At 39.7% G+C, this 19,291-nt stretch overlaps 1 protein-coding gene across 4 annotated transcripts in view; it reads right to left on the reverse strand.

Moving 5' to 3' along the window:
• Nucleotides 1-1,446: 1,446 nt before the first annotated feature.
• Nucleotides 1,447-19,291, reverse strand: part of LOC143286835 (dynamin-binding protein-like) — a 274,661-nt gene continuing 256,816 nt past the window's right edge. For all 4 annotated transcript variants that reach the window (XM_076594658.1, XM_076594659.1, XM_076594657.1 and 1 more), the window contains one exon: nucleotides 1,447-10,947. In XM_076594658.1, the coding sequence (XP_076450773.1) occupies nucleotides 10,771-10,947 (177 nt within the window). In that variant the 3' untranslated portion in view covers nucleotides 1,447-10,770. The remainder of the gene's footprint in view (nucleotides 10,948-19,291) is intronic.

Below are 19,291 nucleotides of genomic sequence, written 5' to 3' on the forward strand. Positions count from 1 at the left end.
ACGTTTTGGTGCAGATAGTAAAAAAGGGAAATTACTCTAACTAATGCTAGGGGCGTTAATTTGCTTTAAACTGATCTTTCTCATCTTAAACATTACATTTTGAAATTATACTCAATACATAAAAAGCTTGGATTTTTTCTTTTTTAAGTGTATCACAAGTGAGTCTTGAAGGCCTTGCCTCTCTTGTTTTAAAATTTTTTTTTACACTAATATTCACATGCATTCCCTTTCCTTTATACACTACTTTACTCCTTTCGATCTAAAAACACTTATAGTGAATAGATGTTAAACTTAAGAAAACACACACACTGAAGAAGTAATGCTTTCATGTAGCACATGGATGAGCTGCTTCAAACTATTTTATGAAGAAGACAAAAAACTGAGAAATATGGAATTAGAAAGACAAGGACAGAGAGAGACTAATCAGAAAACAACATGTAGACAATAAAGTAGTGCAAGCAATTGGCAAGACAAAGACAAAGAGCAGACAACTGTCAGACATAAGCCTATAACCTTCATATGCAAAAACGATAATATTAACAAAATCCACACCCATGTGAATAATCAAAACAATGACCACACTGAACACAGTAATTTTAGCATGAACAACCAACTGGCCTATCCTCAATAATTACTCCCACTATGATAACAACCCCATAGCCCAGCCAGCCCTGTTAACATTCACATGAGTGGCAAAATAACTGTACATAATTTGTCCAATTATGGTAGAACTGTGTGTGCTGTGCTTGTTGTAAAATTTCTCCATTTATCATGTTCATGACAGTGAAAGAAAGAGAATTATTTAATCACAAATTGCCTTTGGGCCAAATATATGAAAAGGTTTCTTAACAGAAGGTTCCAAACATGCTGAAACCTAAAGATACTGGTCATTCTTAGTAAACAATAACTAAGTAAATCCATCTTAATGCATACTGTCTTCTGAAAATTCTTTACACACTAGACACATCCGCCCATACTCAATGTGTGGCTTATATCTTAATTTATGAAAATGATATAAGATACACATAATGTAAATACAACCATTATTCTTTTTAAATACACATCAATAATTAGGTTTAACATAAGCTGTATGTAACATGTTCACTTATAAACTGTCTACACACTAATCAACTGTAAACAGTGATTGTTTTCACTGAAATGTTTTTTTGTTTTCAATCTTAAAAAAAAAAAAAAAAATGTCAACAACCCAGTACCAGCGAATTTTGAAAAACAAAAAAAGAAAAAAAAAAGCTCTCCCTTGCCATGGAATTTTGATGATTCTGGTAATATATAAACAAATATAAAAATTATATCAGAAAAAGTATAATACATACAGAAAAAAAGTAAAATATTTTTTAAGGAAACCAAATGAGGATTCTCAGTCTGGGCTCACCCCCCAATTATTTTGATTGCAGATAGCTATTCATGCATTTCAAAGCCAAGATGTTTGTTTTTTTTGTGAAACAAAAAAAATCAATTTCCACCTCCAAAAAATGACATGCCAAATAAAAACAAATAAAATACAGCTGGAAATGGCATACAGACATGTAAGTGAATAACTGTCCTGACTGAACCATCAAGATTTGCGACACCAAAGAGTTTCCCCCTACAGAGAAAGAAGGTCTCTGATGACACTCGTTTACTCCAGGATGCAATTGGGCCAAACTAAAGTTTGCCTCCTCTACAAACAAGTAAGTCATCTGATCAGTGACAAACATTGTGAAAAAAAATACACATTTCCTATCCTTCTCACTTTCAAGCCTGGGTTTCGTGAAAATCATGGATTATTGGCTGTTGTCCATTCGACAGCAGTATTCAGTGAAAGCAACAGCTAACTGTCTATAACCATATCCCCTTGCAATCCCTCTGACTGGTCTTCAATCTCTTGTCAAAGGGTTGTATCAAACATGAAAAAAAGAATACCACTTGTCTCCCTCTTCTCCACCTCTTTCTAAACAACATGCACATACTATGCCCGTTCACTGCCAGTCACTGTCACTCACTCAAAACTGCTGTCTGCTTTGATAGATGGGCTGTACAAGCATAAAATGTTGCTGTCAGTTTTGTCATTGTCATAATCTTCATGTTCAAACAAACATCAGACAAATGAGATCCATTTCAATCATTATCACCTCACCTCAGGCCCATAACTACAGAGTAGTCACTGGGGGAAAACCTCAGGACCACAGATGCAACCTCCCTTCTCCATCTGTCTCTGCCAGCAGCCGCCGGCAGCAGCTCATGTGTATGGAGTTCAGTCCATTCTTTGATGTTCTAATGCCAGTTCTTCCACTGTCTTCTTCTTCTTCTCCCGCCCTCGATGGTGCCTTGCATGATTGTTTTGAACAGACTGGTGTGTCGAGTGTTGTGCCCAAACCATATCAGCTTGCGTCTCTTCACAGTTGAAAGGAGTGGTTCCTGAGGTCCAGCAAGGTTCTTAATTCTGCTCCGTACATATTCATTGGTCCTGTGCTCGATCCAGGAAATTTGAAGGAGCTTCCTCAGGCATTTTTTCTTGAAAGCCTGGATCTTCCTTTCAGTTTTGGCCGTCAGTGTCCATGCCTCGCAACTATACAGTACAATGGAGACCACCAGGGCTTTGTAGAGTTTGAATTTTGTGGAGAATCGGATGTTACTTTTCCACACTCTGTTCAGTTTGGTCATGGCTGCGGTGGCTGTGCCAATACGAATTCTTATTTCTGCTTTGCAGCTTCCATCCTTTGTCAGGGTTGCTCCTAGATATTTGAAGTTTCCAACATCTTCCAGTTGTTCTCTGTTCAATCATTATACCTGTCCATAATTATTTGCAGAGTCTGCAAATGTGTAAATCCAATCCACTGTCTTTGCAGGACACAGTTTCAAAAGCCTTTTTTGCAACAAGGTAAAACCCCTTTTAACTGGTCTCAACATGATCCAGTTAGCAAATCATCATTGAGAAGAATGGGGTATTCTGAAACCTGACAAATGCTCATTTAAATGGTATTTTTACGCAACAGACACATCAAGCTATCTGTTCAGTCTTTTTGTGTTCAATGAACCAAACTCAGATGAATGAAAAATCAGAGTAGATGCAGGACATCAGTGGACGTCTTTGTAGCACTGGCAAAGCACTTTTAGACATCAGCTGAAAGAGGCATGGAACAGCTTAAAAATACAGTTGAAGCATTAAAACATGTTTAAAAACTATTACTCTTTAGCAATATCTTTATACAGGGGACTTTAGGAATCATCAGAAAGATCTTAATAATTGTACCTTGCCAAGCTGCAGTTCCTCTGAAAATGGTGGTCAACAGAAAAATAATGTTAAAATTCAAATATTACACATACACTTATGCTGATGACACTCAACTCCAGAAGAGTGATACCCCTGAAAAATTGTCATCGCTCTTGCGAGAAACATCCAACTGCTTCCTGGACATACAAAACTGGATGACTCTAAATAAGTTACAATTGAATGTGGATGAAACTGAAGCAATGATCATAGGAACTAAACAAAAACTCTCTTCCATCACAACTGACGCACTCAAACTTGGCATTACATCCATCCCTCTTTCCAGTTCCGTCAGGAACCTCAGATGTCCTTGACAACACACTGTCCATGCAAAAATTTATCAGTCAGACATGTCAATCCTGCTACTGTCAATTGCGGCGCATCAGTTCCCTCCGGAAATATCTGTCCACTGACGCAACATCTAGACTTGCTGTTTCTCCCATTCTCTCTTGCCTTGACTACTGTAACTCTCTATTGTCTGGTTTGCCTGCTTCATCCATTCAGTCCCTTCAGTGTATACAAAACTCTGCTGCCCGACTCGTCCTCAGAAAGAAAAGATCTGAGCACATCACTCCTCTTTTGCAACATCTCCACTGGCTCCCTATCTCACACAGAATAAAGTACAAGATCAGCACTCTATGTTATAAATGTATTCACAAATCTGCCCCTTCCTATCTTTGTGGCTGCCTTCACCTCTACACTCCATCTCGCTCTCTACGATTGGCTTCGGATCCACTCTGTTTATGCATACCCAGATTCAAACACTTGACTATTGGCCGCCATTCTTTCTCTGTCTCTGAACCTTATAATTGGAATGAACCTCCTCTCTCACTCCATCAGGTCTCCACACTCAGCTCTTTCAAGTCTGGCCTTAAAACCCACCTCTTCCCAAAATAGCCTCCCTTCCCTGGCTCTTCCTTGTCTTAATTTTTTTTCTCTCCAGTTTTAGAGTTATGCATGCATTTGAATGACTGGTGCGAAAGCACTTTGATCTGTCTTTGCACAAGATTCAGTGCTATATCAATATAATAATAATAATAATAATACACACACAAACAGACAGACAAGGAAACAAATGTTGCACTGGCTCAGACAAGGAAATAAGGGTAATCAAATGTATTGACTATGTTCACATACAGCAATCAATGTGCACAAAGCAATGTTGGGGAGGCTTGAAGTAACAGGAGCAAAAAGTGACCAGCTTGTCTGGGATAGGTGTTACACAATGGTCAAACTGACATGTACTTTAATACTGGCTGTTATGTATACAAGATACATGCTAACAACTGTAAATGATGGCTGCCTCTGCCCACATAACAGCCTTAGGTTTCTGAAATAAATCTGGTACATGTCCCCATTTATGACCCGAGGGGATAACCTGTTTGCCTCTGTCCCCACCTTGACAATGGAACCCTTTCAAAATGTCAGACCCAACAATTAAAAAAGGAAAAAAACTTCTGCCCAAGTCATGTGCATTCAATATATTCTGAATTCCACTACAAACATGCATGAAAATAATGCCAATTCACATCAAGTAAACAGGTAAATAATAATTTTTTTGACACTTGTGCGCACTGGTGATAGTGATCATCTGTTCATTTTATTTCAAATTTCATTTTTATCTTGTGTTATCACAAAAATTTTATCTTGTTTCCACTCAAAAGGCGTCAATAAGTGTCAGATCTAGGAAGACTTCATTAGCAGTACTGAAAGGATACTGAAATAAAGTACAAGACAGAGAAATTGACAGGGCAGTGAATTCAGGGAGTTCATGAAGAATCTACTTCTGGATATGTTTACAACATGGAAATGTATGTTGTTACTTCTACTGCTGTTTTGGGGATACCTGATCTGTGATGTCAAAGAATTTCTCGACTACCTCATCACAGTTCAAAGATTTAGTTGCACTGTTTTGTTTGTCACATTCTGATGTCAAGATAAAAAGTGGTGTTTCAAAATTGTTCAATTAATTTCTTTTTGATTGTTTTTGTTGTTCTTGATTACAGATTTTGTTCTCAGTATTGGTAACATTTTATTCTATCATTTTTTTTAATGAATTTATACAAACAGATTTGTTTGCCAAACCCCACCTGCCCAAATCATCCAGTTTCATGAAGAGAATACAGTGAACAATATTTTGTTTCCTCTGCTGTTGTTTCTCATTAAAAACACATGCGCTTGTGTCCCAGCAGCAGACAACAGTCCTTACAATTATTACTTTCTGTGAGCTCTCATACAGACACACCTGGGCAAAAGCTGATTAAATGCACATCACTCATCCAAAGCTTTCTTTTTCCCTTTTGAAGGATGGTGGTGGATGGTTAGCTGCTTGTGGTGGGACCTGAATATTCCCAATAAAGTCAGAAGTAACAACAATTGTCTTTGAAAAAGTGCAGTAACACACACTTATTAAGCAAGACAGTCCACAACATACCTCCTAGACACTATGCAACCTCAGCTAGTCAGCAGATGCATAGCCATTTTGACAGGACTAAGTAGTAGGAGAGTCATCAACAGACAAACAACTAAACAAACCACAAACAAATCAAAGGTAGAGAAAGAGGAATGAAATATGATTGTTTCCTTGTTAATGGATCTTGATAATTTTCCCAGCTTTGACCTTCCACTGTTAACTCCTCTTACCACCCACTTGATGTTCACTTTTATTTCCAATTCACACATTTTCCACATTCTGAAAGTCTCTATCAAATGTGCACACACACATTTCTATGTGTGCAGCCATGTGTTTTAGGGAAACAGCTGCAATCTTAAGATATGATTGTGACATGCTGCTGCGTGTTAGGGAACAAGTAGGTGAGTCCAGTGTGCTGAGATCTCACTCCAACTCACTCCATCATGATTTACAACCGTCAACAATAAACACTGACCGGTCAGCACGCAAGGCTCAGTCTGCGAGGAAACGCAGAAAGCGAGGTACCCTTTCAAGATTATGCCAATGAAGTTTTTGCCCACCTCTACCCAGTATGTTCCTGTCCAACATTAGATCTCTACCCAACAAAATTGACAAACTCACATGTAATATTCAGACGAGGAGAGACTACAAAAAGTGCTCTGTGTTTTGTTTCACTGAAACATGGCTTAACCCGAACATCCCTGACAGTGCCATTCAACCACCAGGCTTTACTGTACAGAGAGCTGACCACACTGCTGACTCAGGCAAGCAAAGGGGCGGTGGTATGTGTTTCTTCGTGAACACACACTGGTGCTTCAATGTCAAAGTGCTATCGCGTGCCTGCTTCCCTGACGTGGAGTTCCAAACCACCAAGTGCCGACCCTTCTACCTCCCACACAAAATTTCCTCAGTGATGCCGATTGCTGTGTACATCAATCCCACAGCCAACCTCTCCGCCACACTTGGTCTGCTAGCAGATGAAATTAGCAAGTGCAAGAACAGTTGGCCCGACTTCACTGTCATTGGTGCTGGTGATTTCAACAAAGCCAGCCTCAAGAAAGAAATGCCAAAGTTGTACCAGCAAGTGGACTGTCCAACACGTAGTGACAAGACCCTGGACCTCTGCTACACCTCCATCAAGAAGGCGTACCACTCAATCCGCCGTGCGCCTTTGGGACAGTCCGACCACAGCATGATTTTTTCTGGTGCCAGTCTAGAAACAAAAACTGAAAGCTGAAAAACCAGTCGTGAAAACTGTGAAACAATAGTCGGCCCCTGCCTTAGAGACCTTGCAGGACTGTTTCGAATATACAGACTGGAATGTTTTTAAAGACTCTGCCAGGGACTTAAATGAATATACCGACACAGTGTGTGATTATATTTCTTTCTGTGAAAGTGTGTCCATTCCATCAAAAAATATCAAAATATTTTCAAATGACAAAATTTGGTGTAACGGGGCTGTTAGGCAAAAACTAAAGGGAAAAGAGAGAGCTTTTTGCGAAATTGATGATATTAAAGTCCACAATAAGGCAAAAATAAGTGTTGAAAAATGCATTAAGAAGGCAAAGTTTTTATATCATAAAACAAGAGAGGCAAGGCCTTCAAGGCTCACTTGTGATAAATTAAGTCCCCTAGCATTAATTATAGAATAATTTCCCTTTTTTACTATCTGCACCAAAACGTTTGCAAAATAAATAAAAATTCCATGCTTAGCAAAAGAAGTTCCTGTTTGAACAAAAAATGATAATAATGACTCCTCTTGTTGTTATGTCAGAATAAGAGGTCAAAGTGCCAAGTTTAGAGAATACAAAAACTATAAATATAACAGTAAATGCAGTTTGCATATAATTAGGCTTCTTTTTAAAAAAAAATTTTGTGCCCATCCCAGAGGTGCAATATTGTTTTAAACAAGATGACTGGAAAGAACTGAATTTTTCCTATTTTTATGCCAAATTTGGAGTCAACTGACAAAGTATTTGCAGAGAAAATGTCAATGTAAAAGTTTACCACGGACACACAGACACACACACAGACAACCGAACACCGGGTTAAAACATAGACTCACTTTGTTTACACAAGTGAGTCAAAAATAGAAGAAAACCTGTCTGCAAACAACTCTAGGAATGTATGGTCTGGACTGCAGAACATCACTGATTATACCCACCAGACAGTCGACAGCACTGACAGAACTCTTCTAGACAAACTCAACACATTCTACTTCAGATTCGACATACCATTGTCTACTTCTGACGTGGCTGCAACCAAAATCACCCCCACTCCCCCTTTCATAGTACAAGAGAATGAAGTCAGATGCCACTTCAGTCATCTGAAAATGAGAAAAGCCGCTGGCCCTGACAACATCTCTCCAGGCCTTTTGAGGAAGTGTGCAGTCCAACTATCTAGTGTCTTCACTGACATATTTAACATGTCCATTCAGTCTTGTGTGGTGCCACACTGCTTTAAGAAATCAAGTATCATTCCTGTTCCAAAAAAAGCACAGCATAGTTGTCTTAATGATTATCGTGTCATAGCCTTAACATCAGTCATAATGAAAACATCTGAACGCTTGAATATACAATTCCTAAAAACCCGCATTCCTCCATCTTTTGATCCCTTTCAGTTCGCTTATAGAGCTAACAGATCAGTTGAAGATGCCTTTAGCATACGTCTCTACCACATCCTCAGACATCTCAAAAATCCTAACAGCTATGCCAGGATCCTTTTCATTGACTACAGCTCTGCGTTCAACACAATAGTGCCATCAAAACTATATTTTAAATTAAGAGACCTCTCACTGCCTGAATCAATTTGTGCATGGATCCTAAATTTTCTAAGATGCAGACCGCAAGTTGTTAAAGTTGGTGACCTCACCTCCTCCACATGCATTCTCAACATAGGCGTCCCACACGGATGTGTTCTACCCCCACTGTTGTACTCACTATTCACACATGACTGTGCAACTCAAAATGAATGTAACACCATGGTCAAGTTTGCTGACAATACTACTCTAGAAGGGCTGATTACGAACAGTGATGAGTCAAAATACAGGGAAGAAGTACTGGAATAAAAATAGGAAGATGTACTGGAACTTGTCAGCTGTTGTGATCAAAACAACTTAGAACTCAACGTATCAAAAACCAAAGAATTAATTTCAGATTTCAGGAAGACCAGATCTGACCCCTTATCACTTGTCATTAAAGACAAGCAAGTAGAGATCATCAGTGACTTTAAATTTCTCGGACTGATCATTTCCAACAATTTGAAATGGGAGAAAAATACAGAAAAATACAGAAAGCACAACAGTGCCCATACTTTCTTCGGCGCCTCAAAAAGTTTGGAATTTAAATAGAAATCATGGCTGATTTCTACCGAGCAGTCATTGAAAGTGTGCTAACCTTCGCTATTACTGTTTGGTACGGAAACATTTCCAAGGCAGAAGTTGCAGCCCTTAACAGAATCGTAAAAACTGCCACCAAGATTACCAGGGCTAAGACATATATTATAAGTGGCTACTCAAAAAAGCAAAATCAATCAGCCAGGACAAATCACATCTAGCTTTTGGGATTTTCGAGATGTTCCCTCTGGTCGACGGTAGAGAAGAATAAGGATGAAAACCAATCGCTTTGCCAATAGCTTTCTCCCCAAAGCAGTCAGCACCCTGTCTCTCGAACAAATCCAGTATGATACATAGAACTGGGCAATCAACAACCATCTACCCGAAGATCTAGCCATCAGCCCCATCCACATGAAATATGCAGCTTCTGCTCAAACGTGTGTGTGTGTGTTTGTGTGTGTGTGTGTGTGTGAGAGAGAGAGAGAGAGAGAGTTTGTGTGTGTGTGTGTGTGTGCATGCATACATGCATATGTGTGTGTGCATGCATGTGTGTGTGTGTGTGTGTATGTGTGTGTGTGTGTGCGTGTGTGTGTGCAGTGCGTGCATGTGTGAGTATGCACAAGTTTTTATATGGATATGCACTTGTATGTATCCTAATTTCTACTGTATCTGTGTTTGTGTATGATTTTCAATTTATGTTTGTATCTTATTATGTACTGTCCCCCCCAACCCCACCCCCCCACCACCCCAATATTCCTTGTGACCCCGGTACACTTGGTAATAAAGACATCTATTCTATTCTATTCATCCACCATATTGTATTTTTGTTCATTGAGCCCTGCGCTCGAGCATTTCTCTGGCATAAAAATTTGTCTCATTAAAACAGTTTTCACGCATACACATATGCATGAACTGCAAAGAAAGAGAACTAACTTCTACAGTATTTCCAGAATTGTGCTCACGTAATTTGGAGGAAAAACAGTATAATTTCTGCATTGTTTTTTCCCCTGTATCAATATGGCATGGAATCCTGCCAAGGCTGTTGAATGGGTTAAGGACTATAAGTTGTTATTAAGAATTCACATATTCAAAACCTGTGAACAAGTGACCATACCAGCTCACAAACATATATCTAGTTTATGTCAATGAATGTATCACCATTTGCAAACAAAACATTTGCAGAAAAGCGTACCTTATCAAAAAAAAAGAGTTCTTTATAAAATAAATTGAGTTTTGTTTTTCATTTAGTTGTCTATGTTAACACTTATCAACATCTGTACATAAACCTTGACACCCCAAATCATGCACCTACTCACAAAAACCAGTGAAAATCAAGTAAATGTCAAACAGTCCCTTAGAACAACATGTGCAGTATGAAAACATGTAAGGTAAAGTAAATCATCACAGCTATTTTTCTAAACTTTCCATGAAAAGACCTCAGTGACAGGAAGTCACAAATTTATATATGCCTGTTAATTTTTATTGAACATATCCATGCAAGACAGTGCACACCCAAGTTCAGGTGGCACTCACAAATTAGTTCACTGATATCAAAGTTATGTAAAATCCAAACAGTGGAAGCATTAATATCTTTTCTCATACATAAGTGAGCATGCAGTAAAAAACAACAACAACAACTTCTCTTCACTCAAGTGAACACCAGAAGCAGCACCTACACAACACATCTCTGTGCCACATTCTCCAAGTGCACACATAACTGAGGTCTGTTGCGGGCAACAACCGCAGACAAAATCACAGTTTGCGCAGGTAGTTGGCTGGTACATAGCCCTGGTCACCATCAGCGTCCACCAGCCACCACTCAGTATTGCCGTCCAGGTCCTGGTAACTGATCACCACCACCACCTGCCCTGCCACCAGGCTCACCTCATTGCTGCTGCGCCCTTGGAAGGGGTACTCTGCACAGTAATACTGACAACACACACTGTCTTCTCAGAATAGGTGTACTGAAATCGGTCTTGAAAGTGGACATAGGACGGATAGAGAGAGACAGAGAGAATAAAAGAATAAAAATAATGTATGAGGCACAGAGATCGGAGACAGAGAGAAAAAAAAGAAGAAAAATCATGCATCAGGCAGAGAGATCAATGTTGATGAAAACATAGTTAAAATGTTAAGGTGCATACAGTGAAAAAAGGTGAATGGAAATACATAATTCATCATATACTGGGTTTGAGTGATGACAAGGAAATAATCCATATAATGTCATTGCCACCTAGATCTCCACCTGTACTGTCACTTGTTTTTACAGCCATTTCTGAATTAGATAAATAAATCCAACATAATCCAAAATGTCATAAGTTAAAAAAAAGTGTTAAAATCATTTCAACAGTACTGGTTGCATTTAACAAAATTCACCTTGTCTGTTGTACTGAAATCAGACATGCCGCCATTTTGTATTGCACTTTCTCAGGAATAGCTGGTCACATAATGAACTTGGACTTCTGAAAAACAACTCCGTACAAATATGTCCTTTTGGTCTTTTTTGTAAGACAAAGACACAAAACTTGACATCAATACTGCTCTGCTCTTTCCATCCAGATCAACAAGGCAGACACACAAACCCAGAAAAGGAAATTTTTGTTCCCACAATTACATTTAACCTTTAGACTGCCATGTAAGCCATTCTCAAACGGCAGATAGTTCACTCCCCTGCCACTGCCATGAAAGCCGTACCCAAATGGTGGCTGAATATCTCCATCTTGTGAAAGCTATTACGTTGTTTTGGAATTATCAGACTGGTAGCTTTAGCTTCACCAAGGTGAACATATGATAACATAGAAAACCCTAAGTCATCCAACAATGTGGTTTTTCAAAAGATTTTAATGGCTGACTGAAGTATGTCAACAATTCATATCTACGTGGGCAAGCAAAATGGTGACGTCTTGTGCAAGCCGAGTGTGCGTGAAACTAAATGCTATGACACATGAATCAGCAGCTGCTTGATGAAACTTTTTTTTCTCCCTTGCAGTGAAGGTTATATTTGTAAAGAAAAACATGTTATCAATGTGATCAAAATCGCAAAAATACATAATCAAAGTCTCCATCAGTTTCCATCAAAAAGCAGTGAAGGATTACACAGTAGAATCTACTTCTAGGAGTATACAAACACTGAAATCACTTCACAGAAGCTATATTAATCATTAGTTGCAACGGATTTTTAAATATTGCATACCCCCCCACACCCCCCTCCCAAAACACACACAGCCATACAGATTATGTGGACAGCCTATGAGAAGAGAATTACAGTTGTCGATTCGTGACATCACAAAGAGGGGTGTGTGTGGGGGTGGTGGGGGGGGGGGGGGTTGCATTGTATCTAGAGGGAGAGAGTGCATGGACACGCTGAGCCTGACTCATGTTGTTTTTGGAGTGCCATTCTGTATTTTATCTTATTCTTCTTCCCAGTCCGACGGGAGACTCCATTACTCTTCTAGACGTCAAATGGCTGTATCAAACATGAAAAAAAGAAGAAATATGATTAACTTCAAGATTTGCACAATGAATTGGAAAGACGTTTTTGATTTTCTTAAAAACTAACACAGTTGTATATTTTTTCTGCAAGAAACACATTTAGTTCATGAAGAAAAAAACTTTATAAGGTCATATTGGGGCTACTCTGTTTGGTTTGCTGGTTCAGAAACAAATTAAAATGGTGTGGCAATTCTGTTAATCAATGGTTTTAAAATACAAAATACATAGTGTAATTAGGGACCCCAATGGTTGTTATTTGCTTCTAGATGTTGAACTGTTGAATAAACGAGTAACACTTGTTAATGTTTATGGTCCCAGTACATGTGACAATCCAGATTTTTTCTCCACTCTTGGCAATAAGATTGATCAGATTGGTAATAAACACATCATAGCGGCTGGAGATTGGAATGTTGTGCTTAATATGAAATTAGACACTAGAAACTATCAAAGTACTACTAACCGACCAAGATCATGAAAAAAAATACAGGACCTGATGGTAGAACATGAACTGACTGATGTTTTTGGACATACATTTCCATCAAAGAGAAAATATTCATGGAGAAAATTAAACAGTACAAAGCGAGGATGTTTAGATTATTTTTTGGTCTCTGATAATTAGCCTTCAGATGTAAATGGTACTGATACTGGAATAAACTACCGATCTGATCACTCTGTTGTTGAGTTAGTCTTAAAAAAGAAGCTATTAAAAGAGGTAGGCAGTTCTGGAATTTTAACAATTCTCTGCTGAGGGACAAAATGCCTGAAGAAGAAATAAAAAGTTATTTTGAATATAAAAAATAGAATATGCCTTGCCTGTCTATGTTTTTGATAATATTGTATGGCTCAATATGAGCTTCAGTTTTGTGTTTCTGATCAATTGTTCTTTGAAATGCTGTTAATGAAAATAAGAGAAAAACAATATGTTATACTTGTTTTAAGAAAAAATGTGAGAAAGATAAAGAAGAGTTATTAAAAGCAAGATAAAACAGTTGAATAAAAAGTTTAATGAAAACACTATTAAGGAACTGGAACTGTCTAATGTACAATTACAAGAACTGAGAGGAAAAAAAAATCAAGGTATGATTATTAGGTCAGGAATCAGGTGAGTGCATGATGGAGAAAAACCTAGTAAATGTTTTTGCAATTTAGAGAACATATTGATGCATGATGTTGATATAAAGACAGTATGTTATTGGAAGGCCCCTTGACAAATAATGAACTATGTCAGGTATTTAAAAACAAGAAAAAAACAAATATCCTGATCAGATGGATTCTTTGCAGAATTTCTACAGTTCTTTATTTGAGATCTGGGGGTCTTCCTAACAAGATCAATAAATGATGGCTTTAGGAAACATGTCAATTACACAGAAACAGGGAGTATTTGTATTCCTAAGGATGAAAAACCAAAACAGTGTTTAAAAAATTGGAGGCCTGTTTCATTATGAAACATTGTTTATGAAATTGCTTGTGCATCTATTGCAAAATGTATAAAGACAGTTCTGCCAAAATTGATTAATGAAGATCTAAAAGATTTTACGATAGCACGTTATATTGGTAAAAATGTCAGAAAAAATATATGAAATATTACAGTATACAGAAGAAGAAAATATTCCTGGGATGTTTCTTATAGTAGACTGTGAGAAGGTGTTCGACAGTGTCTCTTGATCCTTTTTGCATAAAGCATTTAAGTTTTTCAATTTTGGCCCACATGTAATTCAGTGGGTTTCCACTTCTTATAGTAAAGTTACTTCCTGTGTCTCTGTGAATGGTCAGTATTCTAGATGGTTCTATGTAAAAAGAGGGGTGTGACAAGGAGACCCATGCTCTCCAAAATTTGTACTTAATTTGTGCAGAGGTCTTGTCTGCCATTATTAGGCAAAACAGTCAAATCAAGGGAATGAAAGTAAGAGCACAATTTGCTGATGACATGCGCCTGTACCTTGACATCAGTGAAGAGTCATTCAGAAAGTGTCAAAGAACTAAAACTTTTTGCAGAAATATCAGGCTAAAAAATAAACACAAAAAACCCCTTGTGTGATGTAGATTGGAAGTATGAAAAATTCTGATGTACAACATTTGCGAAATGAAAATTTTTACTGGAATCCTGGAATTTTTAAGGTTCTTGGAACTTTGTTTTGTACTGATATTTTGAGAAGAATTGTGGATATAAATTCTGAAGGGAAAATACAAATGGTTTGCAGATTATTACTCAAATGGAATAAACATCAGTTGAACCCACTTGGCAAAATAAAAGCATCAAAAACCTTGATATGGTCAAAGTTTATAGACCTGCTTCTGAATCTGTCAGATCTATCCACGAATGTTATTAAAGAACTGCAAAATATTTTGTATATTTGTTTGTGGAATGGTAAACCACCAAGGATAAACAACATAGTTGTCTGTTAGCCTTACATAGAGATAAGTTTAAAAATGATTTTTGTTGTTGATTTTTTTGTTGTTGTTGCTGCCCCATCATCTGCAGTGTTTCAGTGGCATTACTCCCATGCAGCTCATTCTGAGTCACTCTTACACAGCCACACCTGAGTTTGTCTGTCACAGTCCTAGTGCCAGCAATCCACAGGGAACCATTGATTTGGGCTGCAAGGAGGCCACACACCAGAGGAGACCCTGCACTGCTGCTGAGTCACTTCTGTGGTTTGGTAGTGCCTGTTCTGATTTAATGTACTTAGGACACCACCCTATTAACAGCAATAATGGCTTAGTTGTGGAGCCAGACTGAGTGAGCTTCTCCCCCAGAGTGGAGACCACCGCCATGTCCCCCCAACAGCGGTCCCCCATGAATCCGCTGACAATGAAGCCATTTAAGCCCATAGCACACTCAACTCTGGGTAGGAGCCAGCCGCATGCCAAAAACCCACCTCCTCTGGGATTCAAACCCATGTCTTCCAAGTCGTCAGTCTGCGATGCTAACCACTTTGCAATGGCGGCTGGTTAGGTTTACAAATGATTGATATACAGGCATATATTTCATCACTAAAGATTTCTTGGATACAGAGAGAATTAAGAGAGGTGGGGACCTGTAGACTTTTGTATTTGAAATGTATCCAGAAATTGAAGACTTGCCAAAGCTTGGTGAGGAATATGTAAATGTTTGTATGAAACACTGTAATAATTTTTTTTTTGGTTGATGTATTTATTAATAATAATAATAATAATGGATACTTATATAGCACACTATCCAGAAATCTGCTCTAGGTGCTTTACAAAAACACTTTTGATAACATAAAACATTATATCTATGTTACATACACACACCAAAATGTGACCACACACACACACACACACACACACACACACACACACACACACGCACGCACGCAAGCATGCACACACACACACACTGCATACATACATTTTAACATACATGTGTATCTAACAGCTACCCTAACACATACACACACATAGGCAGGCACATACTTACATAAACACACGCACACACAATACACATTCATATACATGCATGTAGTTGTGGGCCTGCCACAACTGAACTTATTGCTGAGGGAAAAGGTGAGTTTTGAGACGAGATTTAAAAGATGCGAGGGAATCAGAATGACGGAGGTTATCAGGGAGCTTGTTCCACGTCTTTGGCGATTGAAAAGAAAACGATCTGTGTCCATAGGTCTTACTTCTGACGTGAGGTATCCTGAGAAGTCGAGTATCAGAGGAAGAACGGAGCTGGCGAGACGGGGTATAGATATGGATGAGTTCAGAAAGATACTTTGGGCCAGATCTGTTGACTGCAGAAAAGGTCAGAGTGGATAGCTTATAGTCTATTCGATCAGAAACAGGCAACCAGTGGAGAGACTGAAGGAGAGGAGAAACATGGTCAAATTTAGAAGCTCTGCAAATGAGTCTGGCAGCGTTATTCTGAATTCGTTGGAGTCTGTCTAACAGGTATTTGGGAAGGCCGGCCAAAAGAGAGTTGCAGTAATCCAACCTTGATTAAACATTAAATTAAAAATCTGAAATGGTTACACTTAAAATACTGACCTCAGAACACTTCTGAGTTCATAGCAGAATGCATTCGCTACAGTGCCAACATTAGAAGAAACCAGATAGTAGTGTTTGTGAAAAAATGGGTACAGAATTGCATTTTGTTTATAAATCGTTTCATGTGGAAAATAATCGCTTTTTTACCTTTGCAGAATTCCGAGACCACTTTCCAAACCTCAGTTGAACAAACTTTCTTTTGTATTCAGGTATCATGCATGCTATTAAGCAATTAAGAGACAAATACGATATTGAGTTGTCCCCACATTATCACATCATGAACACTAAAATCTGTGTGGTGGTCTTGGGAGGTACAAAATGTCTGACAGCATTTCAGCCCCACAAAACTCTCTCTTCTTCAAGCCACTGGAATTCATCAATGCCGATATGAGCAAAATATGTTTTTACAATACCTAGACATTTTTATAGCGTGTCTTGCAGATGTTTGCATTTCTGTTATCAATCTGATTTGTATCATACATGTATAGTTGTGTTGTAGTCGGTTTAAATGAAGTATTTCATTGCCGATCACTAGTGCCAAAAGCACCGCCAAGTGGTGCCGCCACGGGAGCTGTCCGTTGAGTTTTCACTTGAATTTTGACATAAAAAATCTTTACTCTAGAAGCAGATTCTATAGATGATTTTCATATAGTTGGAAATTCTGGATTTTCAGTTACTTAACTGTTACAATTATATTACATATCGCGACGTATTAATTGTTGTAATGTACAGAAATGATACATGAACTCGTTAAAAGCTTGTTCATTCAGTGACTCTTTTTTTTTTAATTTTTTTTTTTTTACAGTTTTTAATTACATTATTTTTGTAGAAAATGGTTTAGCTTAAGAAAATGCTCATCTCTTGCAGTTTTGTGTGATATATAATATGTCTATGTTAGTTCCCCGAGCCGAAAGTTAGACGCCGCTAAATTTGGTCAAACAAACACAAGTTTGGCCCCTCAAGGCTCGCGGAGGGTTGGTTTCGTTAGCTGCTTCGTGGCGCTGGCTTTGCGGTTTGGCGGAACAGAATATAAGGAGTGAGTGAGCGCCAGACAAAGGGAGAACTCTCCTGGTCCAGAAGAATGAAAGAATAAAAGAAGAAAACCAGCGCACCGCCTTCCCGAGTCTACCTTGCCTGGCTGCAGCTCTCTTCTGCAAACACCTTCTACCTGTCTTCACTTTCTCTAACACCACCTTACCACCCTATTACAATTGACGCTGCGAGCAGGATTAGGAGAAGAGAGAAGAGAGTGCAGCAGGTACAAGTCCATGCAAAAGTAACGTCACCCATCAACATGGCCCAATCCGACTTCCCGCCCGAACTCCCGACGTTCTCCGGTGAGGAAAACGGCAGGGAAGTTGATGACTTCACCTGGGAGGCCAGACTGATCCTCCATCTGCAGCCCCTGGATGATGCGACAGCCTCTCTCTGGCTGATCTCAGCCCTTGCAGGCAGAGCTCGCCAGCAGATTGTCAGGCTGCCAGCGACAGAAGTGGACACCCCAGCCAAAATCCTAGCACTACTTGAGAACTGGAGAGAGCAGCGTGACACCACAGACCTTGCCACTGCCTTCTTCACTAGGCAGCAGCAGTGCAAGGAGACGATTGCAGTGTACGCGTCCCATCTTCGGTACCTCTGGACCAAGGTCAACAAGGCTGAAGATGGGATGATGCAGGTGCCAGTGACCATTCTTCACGATGCTTTCGCCAGAGGTCTTCAGCCAGCTGCACTCAGACGCGATGTCAGGCGCTTCATCAGAGACCACCCTGACACCACCTTCAAGGCGGCGAAGAAGGAGGCCCAGCGATGGTTGAGGGAGGACAGCGATGCTGACGACAGTCACAACGCCACTATTGCCTGCCTACAGGCACAGCTGGCCACATTGACAGCTGAAGTCAACAGTTTGCGACAACAGCAGCAGCAGTTCCCCATGCCAGAACACTGCCCACATCCTCCAGGACCAGCACATCATCCTCGCCACTGTGCTGCTGCCCAGGCCCCAGACCTTCCACACTGTGTCTGGTGTCAGCGGTCTGGCCACACTGAAGACCAGTGTCGGCACAAGCAGCGCTATGTGAAGAAGGCCAGGCGACAGAAAGCTGACCGCCAGACTCCAATGGCAGTGAACAACCAGTGTGTTGTCACCAAACACACTGGGCAATCTGGGTCCATGCCAGCTGCTCCAGCTCCAAACCAGTGACGCAGGAGACGCCGATGCAGACGGAAGTGCCACAAAACCACACCTGATGCTGTGACCCCACAGGTGTCACCTTCACCTGTACTCAACCTCACACAGCAGAGAGGCAGCCAACAACCACCACCTGCTGTCACGCCGACTGATCCGTCCCCACGGTCCTGCCATGTCAACAAAGTGTCAGACTCTGACACTGACAGTGGAGTGTGGCTGTTCAGTCCCATGCCAGGGCCCAGGACATCAGCCCTGCAGGCAGCACCAGAGCTGCCTCCACTACCACCAGCTCCCACACCTAGGTGATCTCTACGCCTGACGACGAAACCAGTACACAATACAAATCTGGTGTTCCTTACGTTGGTCAGTGACTTTGCTTAGTTGCTGTCTCACTTGAAATTTGAGGAGACAAGATAGGTTAATGATGAACAATATGAGGGACTGATTGTTCTCTTGTTGTTTTTTTTGTCATTGAGCAGTTGAAGTTTTTCAGATTGACTTTTCCCCCCAAGCAAAGCTGTTGAATGCCCACTCATTTTGGTTGATCAAAGATTGACTTTTTTCCCAAGCAAAGCTGTTGAA

This window comes from Babylonia areolata, chromosome 10, assembly GCF_041734735.1.
Source record: "Babylonia areolata isolate BAREFJ2019XMU chromosome 10, ASM4173473v1, whole genome shotgun sequence".
Taxonomy (NCBI): domain Eukaryota; kingdom Metazoa; phylum Mollusca; class Gastropoda; order Neogastropoda; family Buccinidae; genus Babylonia; species Babylonia areolata.